This window comes from Echiichthys vipera (genome assembly GCF_963691815.1).
Source record: "Echiichthys vipera genome assembly, chromosome: 15".
Taxonomy (NCBI): domain Eukaryota; kingdom Metazoa; phylum Chordata; class Actinopteri; order Perciformes; family Trachinidae; genus Echiichthys; species Echiichthys vipera.
The window spans coordinates 17258250-17282401 of record NC_139840.1 but is presented as its reverse complement, the minus strand read 5'-3'; the positions used below and the strand labels follow the sequence as shown (position 1 = coordinate 17282401).

General features: G+C 41.9%; 1 protein-coding gene across 5 annotated transcripts; it reads right to left on the bottom strand.

Moving 5' to 3' along the window:
- Positions 1–975: 975 nt before the first annotated feature.
- On the bottom strand, positions 976–19520 carry LOC310958182 (transcriptional repressor p66-alpha-like). Of its 5 annotated transcripts, none has more exons than XM_083929021.1 (11): positions 19382–19520; positions 10693–11222; positions 8961–9102; positions 8530–8658; positions 7652–7729; positions 7431–7550; positions 6681–6875; positions 3910–4171; positions 2992–3404; positions 2642–2900; positions 976–2139 (listed from the first exon to the last, which is right to left on the bottom strand). In XM_083929021.1, exons 2-11 carry the CDS (start codon positions 11217–11219, stop codon positions 2000–2002), a joined length of 2265 nt encoding a protein of 754 aa, XP_083785147.1. In that variant the 5' UTR covers positions 11220–11222; positions 19382–19520; the 3' UTR covers positions 976–1999. The 5 variants fall into 5 exon arrangements, with proteins under 5 accessions (XP_083785147.1, XP_083785151.1, XP_083785149.1 ...); XM_083929025.1 differs by having other exon boundaries at positions 2777–2900; XM_083929023.1 differs by having other exon boundaries at positions 6681–6854.
- Positions 19521–24152: the final 4632 nt, after the last annotated feature.

The window sequence follows — 24152 nt, the reverse complement described above, 5'->3', positions numbered from 1 at the left end:
CTAATACACACCACTCAAAGAAAGACTTCCAGTTGAGGACTCGCTCACCTAAAATATTGTTGTAAAATCAATTGATTAGTCAAAATAAGTCGTTAACCTGTATGATGCATCACTGACTTGGCGCAGGCTGATCGCTCGACACACTCGTCAATGAAACTGGCAACCCGACTGCTGGAATTATTTTCTGTTGTTGCGACTACAATCTTGAGACACTAGATGGCGCTGTTCTGCTCATTCTCCATGTTCAACCTTTAAAGCAGGCATACATGAATAAATAACTGCTGAAATAAATGAATACATGTACAAATAAATTCCTTACATTTATTCATACGTTTTTGCTCACCTACTTGTATTTGTGTCCATATGTTAATGAGGTAGGGGGTCCCATTTATTCATGCAACTATTTATTTGTTGTATCTTTAATTCCAGTATTTATTTATACATTAATTTATGCAAGTAATAATTGAGACTTAAGTCATGTTTAGTCCTCCATAATGGCGTGGGCATCGGACACTCGGTCCTCTGAGTTACTGCAGGGGTACGCCAAATTAATGTTGGACAATCTGTCTTTTGTTTTGTTTTTTCGATTAAAATGTCTGAAAATATACATTTAAATGCAGAGATCAATTTGTGAAAGACAAAATACATTTACACCACATGTATGATAGGCTTACTGGCCTATAAGTAAAGAAGCCATGATGGCCTCTGATATATTGAAGTAGTTTAAAGTAGCAGAAGATACAACTACTTCAAAACTATTGTTAGTACTTAATGTTAACCACTCTGACGTGTGGCTTCACTACTTTGCCGGCTAATTGATTCAACAACCCATGCCCTGATCATATGAGAAAGAGCCCTGAAACTCCAATAAGGTTGTTTGTAGGTTAAAATGTCACAACTAGTGTTATATTATCCACACATAATACATAATAACAAGTGTTTAAAATGTATATTTTTTATTATTTATTTAGGAGCTAGGAAAAAAGTAAACCAAACAAATTTGAACACAAGTTTGTACATTGCAGTTACTGTTGGGAAGCAGAGAAATGATGCAATATAGTGAGGGGTACAAGATAAAGGTATCTCGTATATTCCAGGCTCTCGGTAGTTGGGAGAGTTAGGGCTACATTTACGCCGCGTATTGAATGAGGCGAGGTCTCTGGCTCCAGTGTGGCAAATTCAGCTCCTTCTGAGTTTGCATTTTCCCAGCAATGACAAAACACTGAAAATAATATTACAATGTTGACATTAATATAAAATAAGCAACTTACAGATGGTAATTACAGATGAATTGAGCAACATCACCATGCTTCTTCAGCTAAGGTGCAAAATGAACAGAGGGTTTAAGGGTCGACATGCTGTTAAACTGGGGGGTTTGAATAAACTCTTCCTCTGTGGAAACCACAATATACTGAAATATAATTAAAAAAAAACAATATAACTTACTGTAAATAGAAAATAAATTCAAAACTTTAACTACAACTGTACTGGATATTTTACAACTCAGTTATTTTGTTTTTGCTTAAAATAAATGTGTATTTTGTTGTATGTGAACTCTTGGGTATGACTGTAACCATTCAAGTGTCAAAAGCTTGGGTCAGTTTGACCCACATAATGGCAGACAGGGCTTATTATCCCAGAACAGAGTACTTATCTTTATAAAAATATTCAATGAACACATAACCTCTTATCAAATCAATGTTTAACCACCCAGTTTGGAGGACAGAGGTACCCAGAGGGAAGCCCTTCAAGTATTATTTTTTTCTTTTCTCTAATCAAGTCAAAATGGTTTCTGCACAATTGCCGAAGAATATCGAATCTCAAAATAAACAGAAAATAAGAAAACCTAAACAACAATCATACAAAAGGTAAGGAAGGAACGTTTCTTCACTTTGAGAGATTGCATTTGCTGAACAGTCCTCCAGGGGTTGCTGTTGACCATAATATTGGAGCTGAGGAACTTGGACAAAAACTAAGCAGTACTAGAGAAAGGTTGAAATTATTTCCATGTGTTTGCAGTCTGCGAGATCGACGAGCGAGAGGGGATCATGTCCAGCAGGTACTCCCTCTGACGAGCGTCGGCGCTGGCTGAGCTCTTGTGACCTGTCAGGCTGGGGTTCACGTAGGCCATAGTGACTCCTGTGAACATGCAACAGAGCAGCAGGTCAAGGCGTGGAGCGAGCTGCATGCTGGCAGTTTAATGCCTTTTGAGTTGAATAATAAAAATAAAAATAAAAAAACAGTATGATTTGACACAACACTTGATTGTTTAGCCACCCTTGTCCCCAAAACACACAAACAGACACAAAGGAAAAGTGACAGAAACTCTACTCTATGGTTTAGTAGCGACGCCCAGGGAAATACGATGAACCACCAAACTAAGGGACTAAGGTAGAAAGACTGAGATAACTGGCAGGGGAGGACTGGAGAGGTGGATTGTCTTGTCCGAAAACATTTCCTCCTTAACTGTATTTTCTTTTTTATCTAGTGTATGGGATTATAATAGAAGGAAACTTTTGTATAAGATTCCTTGATATTAGAAAAAGTTAGATGTAGGATGTTCAAGGATTGCTTTTGGACCAGACAGGAATTGGAAAGAGAGCTGATGTCAGCCGGCAGGCCGTTATTAATGTGAGTCTACCTGTGTTGCTGTTGCTCTGCTTCTTCCATGCAGTGGATGAGGCACTACCTCCGCTGATATTCCTGCCGCCGCCGGTCCCACTGCTGCTCACCTTTGAGCTCTGGACAGAGCGTTGGGAAACATGGGCATTCTTACCTGGCCGGCTGACCAAAGCTGCAGCCGCCACAGCACTCTGCAGCTGGGAGGAGGAGGAGAAGGAGTGGGGCACGCTCCTCATCCCCAATGACGAGACACCATGGGACAGCTGGCCCTGGGAGCTCTGAGGGGAGTCAAGAAACACAGAGGTGTCTTGAGTTTCAGCTGCATCAACTGCACAAATGCTTCTCTTTAAAATAAAAACGTATTCCAACCTGCTTGATGGAGTGATGGTGAATCATGTTGGCTGCTCGACTGGCCTGGTGGAGGTGGTGGAGTGAGGACGCTCTAGCGTGAGCCTGCTTCAGCTGCTGGGACACAAGCTGCTCAGCTTTCATCGACGAAGAGGAAGAGGAGCTACTATGGGAGTATGTTGAGGACGTCTGCTGGAAAATACGCTGCTCTATTTCCTGCTCTTGTTGCAGTGCTTTGACAAACGCAGCCTTCAGCCTATTGGTGTGCTCTGCTTTCAAAATCTTTTTCTGACTGGATGACATGCAGTGTTCACAGAGGACTGCCCCGCCTTTTGCCTTGTCCTGCCTCCAGCGGCAGGTGAAGTCGGTTTTGCACTTGGTGCAGGTGAGGGGGTCTTTGCTAAGAGTCTTGGACAGCGCTATACCGGTCTTTCCTGGATTGAGTGAGAAGGGAAAACCAGTGTCACTGATTAAACACGGACAGCGGTGCTTATATGATGTCAAAGAGGTAATTAGAAAGAAACAGAATCAGGTAGACACACATTTAAATCCTAGGTAAAGTGGGGACGTCCTGGCTACATATGGACAATATATCAATTCCATAAAAATGAGCAGGACAATTGCTAACGCTTGTTTAAAACCGATCCAACATTAGCCTAACACGTAACATTTTCTCTTAATAGTTGTAATAGTTATGTAAAAAGCCCATCACTATTTACTGTTTATTTCAACCAGAAGTCCAAACCAATATGACAAAAATAGCAGAACACAATTCACAATTTAGAGGCTAGAACAAAAGGATGTTTGCCGTTTTTACTTGAGAAATTCCTTTAATGATTAATGCAAACTATTTTTCTGTTGATGGACTAAGTAATTGACTTGATCGTTTTGCCTCTATAACATGTAAACAAAAGCCATCAAAAATGAAAAGTAACGCACCTCTGTGGATGCTATCCAGCAGATTCTGTACCACTTCTTCCAGTCCCACCAGGTAGATGAACTCATTATTGGCTGCGGAGGGCAGGAAGTTAAACTCTGGGGCAGGGGGCTTGGGTGGGGGAATCTCCAGTAGGGTCTTCTCGAGTTGTTTACGTAGGGCGAGTTTAGCTGCAGCTTGGCGGCTGGCTGGAGAGTCATTCCCGCTAACCAGAGAGACGCCACTACTTCCTGAGGAAGAGCCCTTCAAACTGGATGCTGAGGCCTTTGAAAACAAGCAACGACAGGAAGAAAGGACAGGTGTAAACATCCAGTCAAGATCAAAATATCATTGACTTGTGTGAGCAATATAGAAGATACTAAAGGGCTGTTGGTTAATTACAAAGTGTTTAATGATCAAAGAACACTGATCAAACAGTTAAAAGCCTATTCCAGAGGTCTTCAACAGCAGGTCTGGGACCCTCAGGGGGTCCTCAGAGTTACTGCAGGGGGTCCCCCAAATAGTTTGACAATCTTTCCAACATTTTTCTTACAAAAACATGTCTTAAAATTTACATTAACATAAATGGAATATTAACAAAGATAAGTTTGTGGAAAAAAAAACATACTGGCTTATAGGCAAGGTAGCCAATAATAATAATAATAATAATAATGTGCCTTCATAATGTATGTTTAACAGTAACATATGATGTATAAATATATGAATGTTATTAATGATCATTGTAATATCTTTGTATTGTATGCACTATAAAACATTGTGTGTATAGGCTTAAGGCCACTCAAACAACTCAATTTAATTCAATATTTGTAGTAGGGGGTCCCTGCTTCGTCTCTTTTTCAGCTAAGGGTTATCCTAAAAATGCTGAAGATCCCATATTTAATATTAAAAATGAAAATATTAAAGAATTGTCTTTTGCACTGGAATTATACTGCTATGCAAATCAAGTGATTAATATAGGATTATTATAGCTTATTATTCACTTATATATGGACCGGCTTTGCTTATCATACAGGGATTTGTTCTTCTAGTAGCGTTTTATTTTTTATTTTATTTAGGCTTTTAGAACTTTTATGAGAAAAGCATGCATTCAATTCGACATTCAACTGATGATTTAATGCACAGACAAACCAGTGTGTCTGCAATTGAGACACGCTCGACCTAAACCAACTGCTCAGTGAAAAGCTAGTTTAATGTGAAGTCACTGACGTTAGCTAGCTGCTCTATTCCACGTTACCTTCACTTCAGTTCTCCGGAAAACGTTCTTTATGGGTAACTGTGCCATGTTTACCAACAGGTGAGGTCATTAACGGCGTTGAGTGAGCGACTGACGCGCCCCTTGTAATTAACTTCTAAGGTGAGCGGGCAGCCTGAGAGTACACGGTCCATGCACCTGGATATGGGAGGAACAAGCGAGCGCACTCCCGTGAACTGACACGGTCATGCACACGCGCTCACGCTGCCAGGGTGGAACTGTTTTCAGAGCAAATAAAAAGGACGAGAGGCTTTTTTTTATTTCCCTGGAATATTTAACTGTTTTCTAAACAGATATCTTGACATAAACAATAAGGGTTTCTCATGGTCCGAGGTGGTTTTAGAGTCTGTTTAGGAAAGAAATCACAGGGGGCCCCTCGAACCAGCTTTCATCACCATTACAGGTTTGTTTAAACTGAATCATGCACGTCACTTGCAACTGGAGTAAATTAAATAAAATAAAAACTTGGGAGTGGGCGGAGTCGGGTGGGGCGCCCTTAGGGAGGTAAGGAAAAATCACTTAAATCACTTTTTAAAACACATTGTTAGAGCCTTGCTTTTATGTGATCTTGTCTTAGTATTTATTATGCATTTATTGTTTATCTTACGGTCTTTTATCTTGTGTCATCTGTTCATGTATGATTTTTACTGTACGTAAAAGCCGCGCCTTGTTGATGTGTATATATGTATGGATTTCTATGTTCTTTTGTCTTTGCTGTGTGTCAAAGCATTTGAAAACTTTTTTTTTTTAAACAGGAGCTAGATACATAAAGTTATTATAATACTATTATTGCAAACTTTACGCATGGTCACTGCTGTAGTTTAGAGTTCGTCAGCCCTCGGGGGCCCCCTGCTGGCCTGGGGCACCAAACAATTGCCTGGCAGACTCTTGCTGTGTCCCAAATTGCGCACTACGGTGAGTGCACTGACATTCGTGCACTGTCTGCCCCAATGTACTGACAGGATCAGTTCACTCAATTCCCCCAGTAAGTGCGGTCTCAAATCACACACCGTCGCCCCGCATTTACCGGAAGCCACGATCGTATTTCTTCTGCTGTTAATTTTTCCAAAAGCTTTACCGTCAACTCTTCTGACTTAGCACAACGCCAAAAATCCTTGTTATCCTCTTTTTACATTTATAAAGTGAATCCAATTGTTGCCGCTCTTTTGTTCTGCCGTTTTCCAGTTTGAATTAATCTTCCGCTACGTAGACAGCGGTGAGGGCGTTGGGTGTATATAGATCCACATTCAACAGATTGGCCGTTTTTGAGTATACGACCGGATAATTCAGTACACTGCATTTTACTGACTTCTGCGTGAACGCGCTTCTACCCTCAGAAAAGCCAGTTTGAGTGTGGAACTGCACGATTTGGGACACAGCAGAGATCTTCAGGTAACATTATTTAAGCTAGGCTATAAAGTTAGCCATGCCGATTTAGCTAACTTTAGCTATAAACAGTAGTTATGTCAACACATCTGTGCATTTTCTCCTTTAACTTGAAAACACCTGTGAAATACTGACCAGCGTGTTAGCACTACTGCCTATTCTGATGAGGCCTGAGTGGACCATGCCTCTCTGGCCTTGGTTTGCAGGGGCTGATGTCCTGGGGCCCATCAGCAGAGGAGGGGGTCCGGAGCCTGAGCCTCCAGAGGCAGCCAACTGCTGCTGCTGCTGCTGGCGGAGAGCCTGGATCTGCTGTGGAGATACAGAGATGGGCTAACCAGGACAATGATGGGATGACATGGAGGGACATCACAGACACAGGTAGTGGAGGACAGGAGGGGTTGGGGGGGGGGGGGCATCGAAAGCACCGAGGCAAAGGGAACACAAACAGAGAAAGGCGCAAAGAGAGATCATAAGTCCTAAGCCTGTGAATGTTCTCATGTGTCCAGGTCATCGTTATCCCCAAAACAATATCAGTCAAAAGCAACTGGACTTGGTTATTTTTCTAGAAAAACGTTTCACCTCTCATCCAAGAGGCTTCATCAGTTCATCAGTTCATGTACACACCTGACCAGGCTGGGACTGCAGGAGAGGTGAAACGTTTTCCTAGTCAAATAACCAAGTGCAGTTGCTTTTGACTGAAATTGTTTTGGGCATAAGTCCTAAGTAAGTATAATAATTTCCCTGCAGATTGTCTCAGAGTGAAAAACAGCATTGAGATGTTTCCACTCTGGCAATCATTGCCCTGACCAAAATTACATTTAAATGGAAAAATGTTAATATCTAAGTGTGGTAATAGAATTTTATAACATTTCCCCAGGGACTGACCTGTGCACCTCTGACCAGAGGCGGCATTATGATCTGGGAGCTATGTTTGGACGAAGCCTGCTGCCCTCCTCTCACCAGCGGAGGAGGGATGACCGTGCCTGAACTCCTGCCTGCCAAAATCTGGTCAGACAAAAACACCCATCAGAAACAGCCTCAGCTACAGTGTAAAAGTGCCGTGACACATATGCTGCCTGAGTCTGAGTGCAAAGTAGAGCACTGACCTGCTGAGAGCCTTTATTGCTTGTAATTGTTCCTCGAATGAGAGGAGGAGGAGCGGTGGAGCCGGACAGACCTGAAGACTGAAAAGGAAATGGGGAATGATATTAAACATTAAACACGATGCTTGGAGTGGGAACCTGTGTAACGGGTACGGCTACACGCTTATGGCAAAAATGATATAATAATATATATATATTTACAAAAAGAACAAGATTGCACCCAAAAGGAACTATTCTTCACAATCTGCCCTAGAAGTTTGAATTCCATTTTGCCTGTGTGTTTTTTCTTTTGTGCAGTATATTACTTTAGTTTGCATGTTCTCCCCTTGTCTGCGTGGGTTTTCTCCGGGTTTTCTGGTTTCCTCCCACATTTAAAAAGACATGCATGTGTTCGGTTAATTCATGACTCTAAAATTGCCTGTAGGTGTGAATGGTTGTCTGTCTCTGTTCGTCTCTATGTGCCCTGTGATAGACTGGCGTCCTGTCCAGGGTGTACCCCGCCTCACGCCCGATGTCAGCTGGGATCGGCTCGAGCCACCCCCCCTCCACAGGGACAAGCGGTTGAAGATGAATGATGACAAATTACTTTTCTACTCTGGACTGTAGCCACAACGCTCAGTAAAGTCTGTCACAGGCTGCTCCAGCAGGGTGCATCTTCATCGCCACCTGGTGGCTGGTTGTTAGTTAGGAAGCGCTTGATTTAGTATGCTGCACAAGTTTCTATGAGCAGATTGACACTTATTTAAAGTCTCAATATCACAGTCGATCATGTTCATTCAGTTATGGAGAGGCATAATCGTGATCATGATTGATGTTTGGTTATTTGAGACCAGTGCGACTCTTTGTGTGACCCTGTGTTGATGTGTGTAATAACTGTTTACCTTTTGGAGAGTGTCCTTCTGTATCTGGCTCTGTCGAAGTTTCTTCAGCAGCACCAGCTTGGCCTCCTCCAGCCTCAGCTCCTCCTTGAGCTGCTTAATGATGTGCTCCCTCTCTGCTGGGCTGCTCTTCTACACTCGACAGATGACAAACACTCACTTTACCAGAGACAAAAGCTAAAACACAAACATCCGATGTAGGAGCCTGCACTGTCCACTATTTGTCATGCATCCTGTGGGACATTGAGTGTAACTTTATTTTTGAATTTAAAAAAGAACCTGTTCACACCAAGGCTCAACTAAACTAACTTGCTGTGTCAGCATTTCAAAAAATCTAATATCCAAAGCCTAGATTACGGTTTAAATTGTGTCTCAGGATCCATTACCGTAGTATAGCAGCTTAAAACGCTTGACTTTGTGTCCCTGTTTCTTACCATGAGCAGGTCTGTGTCCAGCTCCTTAAAGTGGCTCAAGCCATTCATTGGTGGACTCGGGGTGGACTCATTGTCTGACAAGATGATGACGTCGTCATCGTCTGAGGACGGAGGGCGTTTCTCCCTTTTTATACTGCAGGACCTCGGTAGGACAATGACATTCAAATTTAGATTTCAGTATTTAATAAAATCACACACTAATACTTTATATAGCGGACACAAAACAGTATTATTTGTGTTATGTCAAAAGTATTACTCAAATAAAATGATATGTAAAAGATTATAAATGGAAGATTTTTCACGATATTTGAAATGCCATGTGCATCATTTTATACACATTTCCTCAATATGAAGCCAAATTCAGACATAATTGGTATTCTTCAAGCGTTTGGACCTCCGCTAGAATTTATAAAAAATGCTATTTGGGTTTAAACCATGTTTAGCTGCACATTATGATATTGTACTGACGCATTCAGTGGGGTTGAATCAGAAGAAGCACACCCCAACTGGCTTAAATATTAGCATCCATTTTAACACGTCTGTATTCATGGAGATCTGTTACTAAACCACAATTATAATTTACGACTATACTCGATTTGCTCCTCTATAACCATAAAAAGACATGTCTCCACACAGTTTCTCTTCATGTTGTTGCTATTCCATCAGAAGAACAGTCATAAATACCAAGGAGGAGCGAGGTGGGACTTAGAAGCTCCTGTCACAATACATCGACTGTTTGAGACTATTTCCTGTTGTAACATGATATTGTGGCAGCACATTACAGGCGTCTGAGGCATCTGGGGTCGACCTGTATTGGGCTACATACGTCATTCAAAGCATGCTGAGCAAATCAAAGCATGTGGGATTCTTGAAGGCCGTTTGGATCGACTTTAACTTGTGTCTACAAGAAAGAGTCCAATGAATATGCACATATTACACCTACCCCCTCCCAACACATATAGCTTCTCCTGCAAAGCGACTAGTTCAACTGCAGGCCATATATGCATGAGTGGATGACCTAAATTCTGTAACTAGTGGCACTCACAAACTGAAGAAGATGAGTAATGTTGCTTTAAAAAACAAGGATGGTGATTACACAGATTATGCATTTCTATGAAGTCCTTAAATTCTGCACATGACAACGTGAGGCCAGTCTCTCTTCGCCGTCCTCCTCTAGTGTGTGTATGTGTGTGTGTGTGTGTGTGTATTAGTCTCTCCTCAGGGTTTAGCGCCATCATCACTTCCTGTGGATTAATCACTACTCTTCCAAAGAAGTCACGTGACCTCAAAGTCATCATCACGTGACTCACTCACTTTTCCTCCTCCCCCCTGCCCTCACTGTTCCTTCCACTGTGGAAACCATGGCAACAACCGGCTGGAACCGGTTTGTGACACACGGCTTCATTTTGTGTGAGGGGAGTTTTTAGGGTTCAGGTGGTGAGTGGGGCTAAAATGGAGGTAGACTGAAAGTTAAACATCAGCTTTGGGGACCACCCTCCATCCCCACCCCACCGATACTTTTAAATAACATCAGGATCAGAAAAGTAACTAAACATCCTTAAGTCTTTTAAGATTCAAATTGTGTTATGTATACTTTTGCACATAAGTGAGTTTTTGAGAAGCCTGCGGTCTTTCTGTCTCTCCTGCATATTTACATCATTACTTTTTTTTTGACAGACACTTCATGAGGTCGTCCAACCTGAGGAGAGTTTACCATAAAAGCATTTCTCACCCCTTGGAGGTGCTCATGTCAACGGGCTGCTCTCCCGTCTGAACTTCCACTTTAATGGTGGCCTTCACCTCGCCTGTAGCCAGCATGTCACTGGACGCCTTTGTCTCCATCAGTTGGACCTGGCTTCCTGTATCCATAGCAGTCTCTGTCTTCATCTTGCTGGCTTTGTCATTGCAGCCAGTGTGATTGTCTGAGCTGGGTTCAACCGTCTCCTGATGTCCCTGGGTCCGCTCCTGATCATCCTTTGCCGACTGAGAGGCCAGAGATAACACTAAAGCTAACGGTGACTGGCTCTCCTCTGGCTCCTTCTTGTGCTCTGATCCAACCATAGTCCGGCTCTGATCTTCCTGGGCTAGCACAGGGTCGAACTCAGGTTCAGGTTGTTCCTGTGTTGTTGGTTCAGACGGGTCCAATTTAGGCTTTTTGCTTTCATTTTCCGCATCAGAGGTTTCTACAGACAGGGGAGCAGCATCCTTCTCCAGCGCCCTCTTCTGGCTGCGTGTCTGGCGGATGGCCTCCTCAGACATTCCCTGCAGAAAAAGGAAACAATAACTGTATTATCTGATAAAATGGTAAGTGTTGAAAGCAGTGGAAAGTGCAAAAAGCTGTTAAAAACGTAGTAAAATGGTGACTCTTTGTTTGTTAAATACAGTGTTCGTACACCTTTTCCAAGGTCAAATATAAGCACTTTTCAAGCACTTTCAAGGTTATCCAGCACCTCACAGCTATGGTAAATAACATATTGAAAATTATTAGTTCGCTTTTTGTAATCACGTTAATTACACTATAAACAACAAAATTTCTGTCTTGTAACACCAGAAAGATAAGAAATTAAATTAAATTTCTACTCTATATTTGTTGTGAAAGAAACACAGATCCTATTTAAAGCCTTTTCAAGCATAACAATTTTCAAACCTTGAAAACACAACATTAAGATTCAAGCATTTCCAAGGAGTTGCAGTTCATACATAACTTTTGTTTCTTTCACAAAAAACAAAACAAAAAAAACCTCCACAGAACAAGTGCCTGTATTGATGATGAAATCTGACGTGATCTCGATGCGTAAATTGTGGGGAAACATGTTTAACACGTCAGCAGAGGTCTATTCATAGATTTCATTTGGTTCAGGTTTAAAATAAGTTTGATCAACAACAGCTGCACAACCCAGTGCGTAAAAAGACAATTTTAATCCTGATTGATTGCCACATTTTATTCCTGTGATGTTGACATTAAAGGGCTATCATAATAATACAGTAAGTGTTTCATTTTACTGAAAGTTTGGTTGTGATTGTGGGCCTATCATCCACAACTTAGGTAGACAAAACTGACCTTGAATCCACTGTAGAGGACACACAGTGACTAAAATGGCCCCCAGACGTGGGATTAGCAAGGTCACGTGACTAAAATGTTGACTCAAGCATTATTCCAAAACATTCAATAATCCAAATGTCTGTCTAGACCAAAAAACAAAAGAAAGGGAAAGGAAAAAAGATGGGAGTAAACAGTAAGTACTCACTGTTGCAAAACAAAACAAATCTGAGGATCACATGATTGCAACAACAAGGTCTTTTGGAACAGGGGTAACAACACAAAAGGACATCAAACATCTGGATGACATGACAACAGCGTAATCAAATCAGAGTAAATATGCTATACGAATATGCAAAATTAACGGGAGCATGAATTACAGTCAAATATTCATAACAACCCATGAATCCAAGTATATTAGTCCTGTGTAACCGTTCTTTCCCTGAGTCAGGCTACAAAGACCACCATTAAGGGGCTTTAAAACCGCCTCATGGTACAGTAACTCGCCGCTTCCAGTCATTTCATGGAGGGGAGGCGGTTTTGATCATGGCGGCAGAGGTATGAAGCGGCGGACGCACACAGGTTTTGCTCTGCCGCCCATAGTTCAACGTGCTGAACTTCTGTCGGTACGAAGCAGGAGAACGCTTTTAAAAACGCTTTGCCTTTGTGGAAAACGCTCTTGAAGAAGGCAATTATCGGGGTGGTTGCCACGCAGCAGTGTGAAACCCAGCTTTACTGTCTGATATCCCCCTGTACAACAAATTCAATCCCACCAGATGCTGATATGCCAGCAGTAGTGGAGATGTAGAGATACAGCTGCTCGTTCTGTCTGACAGTTACAAAGGTTACACAGTGCACACTCACAGATGTGCACCAGTACCTATACAGACACACATTATCCCTGCAGTGGCTGCTGAGAGGAGACAGGAAGATGGTAGACCACGTGAATCAATACATATTTACCGTTATGGTTTTCATAATGGCCTATCACATTGTTCTGTATGTACTATTTATCTAATAAACACCATACCTTTATCTGCACAGTAATAAAAGAATTGTGTACTATGAAAGAGTCAATATTACAAATGATAAATCAGTCGACTTAAGCCTTAAATGCCCCCTGAAAACTTCTGCCACTGATTGGTCAGAACTATACAATTATACTCTTTAACACGCATGACAAGGTGCTCCTTACACCTGTACAGTTATTAATAAAAACCTTTTTCGACGTCAAAATTGGAGGAGCAGTGTTTGACTGATAAGAATCTGATTAGCACGCACACTCCAGCAGCATTTGGATAGGTGTGTGGAGGTGAGAAAGTGTTTGAATTTCTTAAGACTCTTGTTTTTTTCTGTCACTTTTCTTTTGTGCAGCTGGGAGCAATACTATAAAAGCCTTCAAGGGGATCACAATGATCCCTGTCTTAAAATCTTACATGTTCCTGTTACATTATAGTTGTACATCATGGTAAATGATGTAATGATGGTGAACATGCTGAAATAATGGGAGCGTACTCCAGCGATGGAAGGAGTCTGGCTGCTCTACACACACTGTACGCTCTGGCTTGTTTGCATTTCTTTAAATCAGCCAGAATCCTCGTGGGCGACGCCAGCATCGGACGCAGCACCAGTGCTTCTGCAAAATAGTCTTGGGATGAAACTCGCTCTGGTGTAACATTTGCATGTATGGGCGCGAGTTGAGGCATTAAAATGGCTAATTCCTTGTGAAACGCCACAAGACATTAAAAGGCGTATCGACTGTGTGGTGAGACTAATAGAAAAGATAAAATGAATTTGATTGGCGGTGACCTAGAGGTGAAGCCAGCTTTTACTTTAGGTGAAGCTCAAAAGACGATTTTCTAGCTGTATGTCGCTCTTGAGCTTTGTGTGAAGTGGAACAGATCGGTACATTGGTTAAGTCGATGTCACTGACGTTTTCCGCCGCCAGAGTTAAAAGATATGGCTAATAAACTCCAACTGACAATGGCAGTGTAAGAAAACACGTTAACATCGGGCATGAGAGTCCAACAAGCCTGAGTCTGCCCTTTCCCCAGCTGCATTCACAAGTTGTTTTAGTTCAGTAACTGCAAACTTAGATTTGCTTAATGTGTGTACTTTAATAAATGGGTTTTGAGAACAGTAACACGCAGATAGCGGAAGGGGAGTAAAAGGGCGGGGACACCAGCACTGTTCCCTGTAAACTTCCTATCAAGAATAAGATCAAAACCAGGATAAGACTCTGCATACTAGTGTGTACGTTCAGGCACTGATTAAAATGACTTTGGTCATTATATAAATGTGTAAAAGGTAAACACGTGCTGGCCCACATGGCATGCTGCAGGAGCTGACCTGTGCTCAAAGTTCAGAATATCAAACAGAAGGCACATTCAGAGACTGACTCACACGTTCCTATTTACTCGCCGACCACAAAGAAGAAACACAGCAGCGTTATGTCTTGACTCATATTCATGCATGTATGTTAGAAAACCGAGGCCTGGTCCTGCCAAGTCTGCTGAGGCCCTCGGTCTGCCCAGCGACGCACTACAGGAAGCTGTTTTTTATGGCAAAAAAAAGGAATACAATTAACCCTTACAACCTACTACTTCTAAGTAACACAGTGTACACACTGCTACCTCCTCCCCTTCCTGCTCTCACAATGGTTATGCTGGCGAGCATAAAGCGCTCAGTGTATCCATGATGTACCTATACCATACACATACACATACAGAGTCACAATGCACGGCAATGACTAAGTTTTTAAAAATATATTATACTCTGACATCACTGAGACACACATGACATGACCCTTCCCAGGATTCAGTGGGACACAAAGCACTTTTCCTGCGAACCGGTTTAAACTGGTTAGTGTGTGTGTGTGTGTGTGTGTGTGTGTGTGTGTGTGTGTGTGTGTGTGTGTGTTAGAATCAGAGAAGCTGAAGCTGGTTTTAACCCTTCATGTACTTGAACAGACCCACAGTGACGGCCATTATACAGTAGGTGAGTGCAGGTGTGTGTGTGTGTGTGTGTGTGTGTGTGTGTGTGTGTGTGTGTGTGTGTGGTTGTGTGTGTGTGTGTGTGTGGTTGTGTGTGTGTGTGTGTGTGTGTGTGTGTGTGTGTGTGTGTGTGTGTGTGTGTGTGTGTGTGTGTGTGTGTGTGTGTGCTGGAGAGAGTTGTGCTGAAATTTTTAACCATCACGCAGACACTGACCCTATCTTCGTAACAGTGGATCTGAATGGCTGACAAGTTTCACATTTCATCTCCTTGGCAGTTTACACACATTTCCATCAAGCACGAACACACACACATACACACACCTATTCAAGCACTTGACATCACTTGCAACTCTTGAAAACTCAACTTTACACTTTAAATTCAGTCTATTTACAAGTTAACATACAAGTAAAGCGACCGTTTACTAAACCACAGGATAAAGGGCTTCACTGTCCATTTCAGTGTTTCATTTCATGTGTGGTTAGGAAAGTTTAATGGTACAATAGTCAGGATTATCACGTTACACAACATTATCATGATTAGTATTCAAATAAGATGGAAATCCCCAAACAGCATTTAGCGACTGTAAAGATGTCATGAACACAATGTGTGGTGGTGGTGGTCATAATAATAAAGTTAAGTTTCCTGGAGACACCTGATGTAGCAGGAACTAACAGAGGAGAATTTTGAGTATTGTGTGCATATTGTTTTGTCCGTTTGTGTTCATTATTCAGGCTGCATTAACAAAATGAACACAAAGCTGGACCTGTGAAAAAAAATACTTTTGTGGTATTATCTAAAACATGAGGATTAATTAATCAATTAGTTATTGCTTAGTTTTTAATGCTAAAAAGAGTCTGATCAAAGTTAGTACCTGCTCTACTCGGTTAAATGTTTCAAAAGGGGGGATGATGATTGTACAGTCTGTGTTTAAAGACATAAAAAAAACATTCCTAACCAAACTCAATCCGTCCATTAGCATTTACAATGTAATTACATCACAATAATCACCACATTATCATATTGCACCATGCAGGTACTTGACTCTTGGGAAGTGTGGCTTTCACCGAGGCTGAATACTTGTACTTGAATCTGGTATCAGGTTGCTACCGCTATCAGGGCGCCGCTCATCTGAATCCACAGTTTATCTACACCAGTCTTCTTTTCTGCTGAGTGTCTTTTATCCGTGCCCGGGGTGGTTATTTATCTAGTCACTCAAGGATCATGTCACTCAATCGCCCTTCATTCAGTCTGGCAGACCCACTCCTGACCGTGACCGTCAAAGTCACGTACAGTAGATGTTAAGTGTTTTATTTACCCACTGACAGATCTGCATCTGTCATAATAACAAATGATAGTGATGATGGTCTCCAAGCATCAATTATCACCAAGACCTTCACAATAAAATAATTAATAATTGAATAATTTAGCTTTGGTGCTGATCACTGGTTTGCTCAATGCCATAACTTCAACTCTTACCAAGTCAGTGCTTCATGCAGCAACTGTCTGCACATAACAGGCAGAAAAAGGCCATTAGAGAGCAAATTGCTGCCTATATATTTGATGAAGTTATGGAGGCTTGACTGAACGGCTGCACTGTGACCTCTGCAGTCATGTGCAGCAGCTTAAAATGTAGCCAGCAGACGACCCTTTCCAGAACAGTGGCTGATTACACAACTGCTCTGGTCTTGTGCGTGATCACTGGAACGGTGCCTTCTGGATCACAACAAAGCTAAAACTTCTGAACACTTTCTATTCTGACTCACTTGGTCTTGTCATTTTAATACTACGAATACTGTTACTCTGCAACGCATAGAACCACAGGTGGATGTACAAGTTCAGCCCGGTCTGTCACAACAGGTAGTTGCACATTGGGACCTGACCAATATGGGATTTTTAAGGTAGATACTAATTTAAGAAGGGAGAAAATCACAGTTTACCAATATGGTGGTGGATATAGTTTAGTACAATTTTTGAGCTGGAATGAAAAGTTACCTTTTCTATGAGGGTTGTGCACCATTTTTGTATTTATACGACTATATAAAAAGGTACTCAGGAGGCAACCTTCCAAAACAAATAACTATAATAAAAAATTAATGATTTAACATGATTATACATAGATTGTATTACTTTCAGCGATTGTAAACGATTTGTTATGGTGCCGGGGAACTTTGAGCCCTGTGTGACATTGTCAACCAATTTTAGAAATAAACACAGGAAATAAAGAATAACAAAAAATAAGAGCTTAATAAACATCAGTTAATTACTGACCATTTAAATAATGAATACATTTAAATGAATTGAATAGCAATGTTTCCCCATTTCTAAATCACCCCAAACATCGTTTTCTGCATTTTATGTTTCACATCGGCACACATTGAAAAACATATGCCGATATCTCTGTGACAGGCCAATATCGGCTGATATTATCGACTGACTGACTGATCTGGTTCTAAGCAAGTCATTGACCTCTCTTCTGAACAGCGTTAGTCAACCCCTTCACTAAAGGCAACCTGTATTTTGTTCCCAGTGACAAGTCAAATACAATGCAACCATGCAACAGATTGTTAACAAGCATGTAACACTTAACATGGCCTTTGTTCACATGAACAACTGGCTGCTTATTCCAGATCTCTACAAAAAGGCAATAAGGTCTCCTAACAGCAGGTCCCTTTACACCCATACACCCTCAGTCTTGTTTGCATGCACAGTACTTGGTTTAAGTGGCTTTTTTTGTGCACAGGTCTTAATTAACCAGTGATTACTGATATAAATGTTAAATATATTTGACAAAAAGTAGATCTGTAACAGTAAATTGATTGACAGAAAATGAATTAGCAACAACTTTGATAATCAATCATTTAAAGTAACTTTGCAGGCAAAAATGGCCACAATTCACAAGTATTTTTATCATTTTCTTACTTTTCTAAAATAGTGAACTTAATACACTGGATCCTAAAAAGGAACCATGTAATAAATTGGGAAAATAATAAGCAGATAAGCAGTTGACTTAAATCTATAATAACTGTGCAGATTTGATGTAATAAGCCCTTAGTTAATCTCAATAAAAAAAAAATCAAAAGTCTTAAAAAGTAGCACAAATAACAACAACAATAATAACAGCAGTAACCAGTGCCTTCATAACACGGTGCAAAACGCTGCTGCATGTTTTGTGTCAACACACCGGCTTCCGTCATAATTTAATCATTAAATATTAAAAGCTATTTAAATGCATCCGAGTCCGTACAATAATAAACAGACGATAGGAAGAGGAGTATAAACTGGTTTGATGGCAGAAAATCCGGAGCCACAGCTTTGTCCCGGAGCGCTGCAAACTGGTATATGTGCGTGCGTGCGTGCGCGTGTGTCTGTCTGGGCGTGTGTGTGTGTGCGTGTGTGTGTGTGTGTTCAGCTTTAAGAGGAGGAAGACTACGGTTGTCACAGAGAGAAGTAGGAAGATTAGCTACCAGATAGCAGAACCAACACTGGTGGTGCCAGGGGGGCTTAGAGCGAGCAGCGGCATCAGCGGCCACCATTGCCGCTTCACACCACCCAGTACACCATCCAAAACCAAACTCAGCCCTTTAAAAAAACTAAACCCACCCACACTACATGTGCAACTAGCCGGCTTTTTTTTTTTAATATCATTGACACCGCCTCAAAGGGACGTGAGCGTGTTAGCTAACATCGACACAAACAAAAACACGAAGCCACTTTAGCTCGGGTTTAAGCAGCCAACGTCTGAACGTCAACGGTTATATGCAACTAACGGCTGAACGTCAACGGCTGTTTAGAGTCTTCAAGTCAAAGTATTAAAAACTCCCAAACATGACCCGCACACAACCAGAACCGAGCCCGAATCCTTGACTTGGCTGCACCCCAGATGCGGGACAACCGTCAGCTCAGAAAAGCGGGCACAAACTTTTACCCTGCTTCCCCTAAAAGTGAAGCTCTTTGAGGCTAACCGGGACTGTTTTACCTGGCTGTCCCCGACCTCGGAACTCATACATTTCATCGGCCGGCCCAAAGGACTGCTCGTGCCGCCGCCGGAGAGCCGTTGGCGATGACGCGTTATAATCCTTACCTCATTTAACGACTTCTACCGCACGACATCAAGTCCATAGATCACAGTCACACGCTTCGTAAGAAAACGTCAAATAAAATAATCTTTTGGCTGAGGAAGCACCCCCCCCTCTCTCTCCTCCTCCTCCCCGGTGCTCAACCTTTGGCTCTGCGGAGAGAAGTGTTACTTTTCAACAGCCCATCAGCTTCTTTATCGTCACAGATAAGGTGGAGGAAAAACCTGGCTCCTCTCTCGACGACTCCGAATAGAAAGGCTCATCTCGATTCACTTAATAAAAAAACTTCGGCTTCACCTCAGTCAACTTACTCGGTCGCTTTGTCGCCCGTTCTTCTCCGATGGTCGACCAAGGAATGTTTAATCTGCAGTTAACCTCGATAAATCGTTGCTTTTTTTAAAAATCCAGGGGATATCCTCTTTTTTTCGGCCCTCCCCGCTGCCGCGTCTGTTGCCAAATAATGCGCCTCAAAACACATGGAGCCGCTGCGTCCTCTTAGTGGGCATGCGCACCTCGGCATACCAGGGCGACCGGATCACATCATGTGTAAGCCCAATGACCACCGAGGGCCAAAGCGGGACCACCATGTCAGGGGCCCCGGGTTGACCCATGACTGTACCAGCAAGTCCAGAGAGATATCCCCTACAACACACACACACACACACACACACACACACACACACATGTAAGGAATCACACATTTCCAGCAGCATCACAATGCCCTTGGAACACAACATACATATAAAGAACTACACCAGCAACTCACAATCACTTTATTATCAGCAGTATGATGATGATGATGAGCACTGGATCTGGATCCGCCAACAACATTAAACATGTGACGCAATAAAAACATGCAACATGTAGGAGTTAAATCAATTGACACAGAAAACAGTGGGCAAACATCAGTTGCAAGAGCATGCAACACTAACTGTTGTTGTGCGAGACTGTGCCGAGAGGGCCTGGCTGTTCATACATAGGTAGAGTATGCTCTGTAATTTGTATGTAATCCACATGTTTATTACTGTAGAAATTAAGTCCGGAGAAAAGCGGGTGATATAGTACAAGACCACTAAACTCAGGGTAGGAAGGTGGGACGAGGGATGTGTCTTTTGTTGCCTAAACATTGCAATCCACTTCTGGTCACCATTTCACTGCGTTAAATAGTCATATTTTATAAGATATCATACAAACCTGTTGATGAGAGAACGTTGATAAGGAACTGGTGGCAATCCAACCACCCTGGGCCCTCAAAAACCCAAAGTTTACTACGTGTTTATAGTTTTTTTGTAAATCTGATCAACTGTACTTTTGTTGCACCATCAAGTACTTTATTATTCTGTAATATTGTAAAGGGACCTTGTGTTTAAACCTACCTTTATGTTCTAATTAGTTCAGTTAATATGGAAAAATTACCACCAGTAACTGACACCGGAAGCCATGTTTACTCTGTGTGCATTATACTGGATGGAAACTTTGAGTTGTCTACAATTTGAGGGTGTGGAGTTAATAAACGTTTGCCCTGGAGCCCCCAAACAGGTCAATCAGGCCATGCCAGGAAGTCTTACACAAATTGCGTTCACAATGCTGCTGTATTTTGGCAATATGCAGTACATAGTGCGTGGTGTTGCAACTCCAGCATCATATTATGGCTCAAACCCCATGTTGTGATGATGGGTGATCCTTTTCCTCAGCTGCTCCGATGTTATGGAACGCACTCCCTGCACCTGAGGGCCCTGTAGACTATAGATGCTTTTAAAAAAGACCTTAACACTTCCTGTTCACTAAAGCATTCTGCTAAATGTCTTTTAGATGTTCTCCATTTTAACTTATTACTATTTATTCATTTCACCTTTTATTTTTATATTGTTTCTATTCTGCTCTGTAGCACTTTGAGATTGTTGAAAGTAATAACAAATACAAATAATACAATACAAATACACTTTATTATTATTATTATTATTACTATGTTTCTCCACGGGGACCTGCGTCAGCATCACATTCAGATCCGTATCCATGCCTCAGCGTCACATAATCACATCATGGCTCTTCTCTATAGCATCACATATGACTCCCTGACCCTACCTAACAATCGGACACAATCAACCGCAGTATTTATGTCACACTTTATCGTACTGATTAAAAGGAGGGTTGCAGTTACAGTCGGATCCATACAGTCCAAAACACACACACATATACAGATACAGCAGGGTTACTACGTCAGAAGTTGCAGAATCGCCTCCATAAAGGGTCCAGCTGGCTGCCTCTTTCATGGCATCCCTTCAAAGCATCCCTGTGAACTGAACTTATTCTCTGTATTACACAAACACTCGTAAAAATGCACACGTACACACACACGCATGTGCGTTTGAAGTGATCTAAGTCATAGAAGTAGACTGAAGTGGGTAGGAGGCTGTTCTCTAACAGGTGGGGGGTCGGGGGGTTTGAGTGCTTTGTCAGCGTTCTCTGTTGCTGTTCATTAAATGACAAAAGAAGCTCTCTCTAGATGATGCTGTGTCATCAGGTCTGATTTTTTTTACGTCCTCTCATTCTACCACTCTGTCTCCTGAGGCTACAGATTGTCTCGCATAAATGCAATGAAATCTGTACCAGGGGACATCTTCTCATTATCACGCCGCTCAAAGCAAAAATTAAACGACACTCTGCAGTATAGGTAATGATGAATCCTTCTGTAAATATTGTCACTGTTCCTGTGGACCTAGGGACACGCAGGTCTTACCTCAGCAAGAAATAACTATAATAAGGAACAACCACTGGCTTCACTTGAGGTCCTCAGTAGATTTGGTCATTTTCCGCAAGGATTTACATTAAAGTGGAGAGGAGGGTTTCTGGCACAACCATAAAGTGCTGTATGATGGCCACGAAGGTCACACGCTGAAACGTGTCTAATGAAAATGTCATGTCGCTCCCCCTCGCCTGAACCAAACAGAATATTTCCAGTAGTTGAGAACGCATCTGAGAGTTTTCCTGTCATATGCTATGGTGGCGATAGAGGACAGGGGGATCACCAAAGTCCGTATGATTCATCCTCTGGGGACCATAAATGTCTGTACAAAGTCTGTGCCGATATCAAACAACTACATTTCGCCCACCAGAATCTGACTCCTGAATTTACAGAGAAGGCTCTTAAAAATAATTTAAATAAAATGCTTAAAAGAAAAAAAAAAAAAACCAAACCATTAAATGTGTAACTGTGGTGGCACCTGCGGTCTTCTACGTAGTGTTCTGCTAAGGAGGTCAAAGCGCGTAGAGGGACAGAAAGACACTTAACAACCTGGTTCAGACGGCTGCGCTCTGATGTCCACAGAGGGTGGGAGAGGGATGTTAGCCAACCTGTTTGTTGCGGAGCTCTTGCGCCGTTATCACGCCTCGCCATCTGTGTGAAAGGTACAAAGATGGATTGGGGGGACAGATCTGTTGCGCCTCTGAGCAGGCAACGGAGGTAGTCACAGAGCCGTAACAGCACCGAGCCGACACCTATGCGAAAGGGAGGAACGACACAGTAGTTGACCCACAGGCAGGTCGAAAAGTCACCTCAAAAAACATACACTCACGCAAACACGTTTACAGAGGTGCTACAGTCGGCCTGTCCGTCTCTTTACTGACAATTGTGCTTGTTAGAATATAAAAAGTGGTTTGGGTTCATGGAGTTGATTAACGATGCAGATCAGCTCACACACACAAGACGCCAACGCCTCTTTTGCTGCCAAAATGTCAGCATTTCTTCATTGCGACGCTGTTGCGGAATCTCTTTGTGCAAGGGGCTATGGACAACACCTCTCCCCTGAATGAGACTGTGGGGGTCTTGAGCAGCTCTTTTAACAAGTGCATAACATAATTCAACACTGTTGTAGCTGGTATCACCACCCACCACTGATCACAAACTATGGTCTTTGTATTTCCTACTGGATTATGTGCGGAATATTTATACACACTGTGTATTACACTTTATGGGTGCAGTTATCATGTGCCATTATCCTCATATCTGCATAAGAGATGGTGTATAAGGCTATTTTATTTGATTCTATTTGTATTTTTGTCTTTTATTTATCACTCAATCATCTTTTGACTTGCTTTTTTAAACTCTTGAGCTGCTGTGATAAATCAATTTCCTCAGTGTGGGATCAATTAAGTTCTCATCTTATCTTAAAATATTAAAAACCCAATAAAAACAACAAGCTTTTTTGGTGTTCGTTCAGATTGGTTCAGAGGGGGTGGGGTGGGGGGGTGGAGGCTTTGACCTCAGTATTTATAGGATCCTGGCTACGGCCCTGCAAACATAAGAAAAGAAAAGGTTAGATTTAGAGTTTCCCTACACCCAATCGGCTACAACCTACAATATTTTGAGCTTATAATGCCAGAACATAGTCATAGTATTTTCTGAGGCTGAACTGCATTATCTATTCTATTGAACTACTATTATCAGGTGGTCCTTTTTCTTATATTATATAACAGTGATTAATTTTATTGCTGAACACAAGTGTTATTATAAGTAAAATTAATGAATTAATTTATTATTATTATTAATATTTTTTTTTTAAAAAGGGACACAAATGTTGAAGATTTAATACTGAGGCTACAATTTGACAGGGCAGTCAGTCAGCAGGTCCTGACCTGGTGAAGGGATCAGCTCTGAAATCACCGGCTCTTAAGATCCTAAGATCAGCCTGCAGCCTCTCCCCGTGTGGAGGAGGCATAATGGCCGCCCGTTGCAACATGACAGCTTCAACTTAATCCTCATTAAGTACTGTAACAATGCAGGAAGTAGCTGCTGCAGTCACGATTAGACCGGGCTCACTATTTGGCAGGAAATGGCCCCTTTCGGCTGCGTCCAAGACACCTAACGTTAAAAGCGTCCCAAAACTTTTCACTTCTCACTAAACCTCTTGCGTTTGGTGGAGTTTCCGTGCACGAGAAAATAAGAGAGGAGAGAAATAAATATTAAAACTTAATGCAAATATATATGAAATATTATTTTTATGGGTCGAAAATGAGCTCGAGTCGGAGATCTGCTTTAAATAGCTGCAGAACCGCATGTTCATGCTTGAAACATACTGACGA

What these genes read in the sequence shown, in the direction of transcription:
- LOC310958182 (XM_083929021.1), bottom strand. Translation starts at nt 11,219, where the DNA reads ATGTCTGAGGAGGCCATCCGCCAGACACGCAGCCAGAAGAGGGCGCTG. An exon ending in GCAATAAAGGCTCTCAGCAG is followed by an intron (nt 7,551 to 7,651) that starts GTCAGTGCTCTA and finishes TTGTCTGACCAG; the next exon opens with ATTTTGGCAGGCAGGAGTTC. An exon ending in GCAGTAGTGCTAACACGCTG is followed by an intron (nt 4,172 to 6,680) that starts GTCAGTATTTCA and finishes TTGTTTTCAAAG; the next exon opens with GCCTCAGCATCCAGTTTGAA.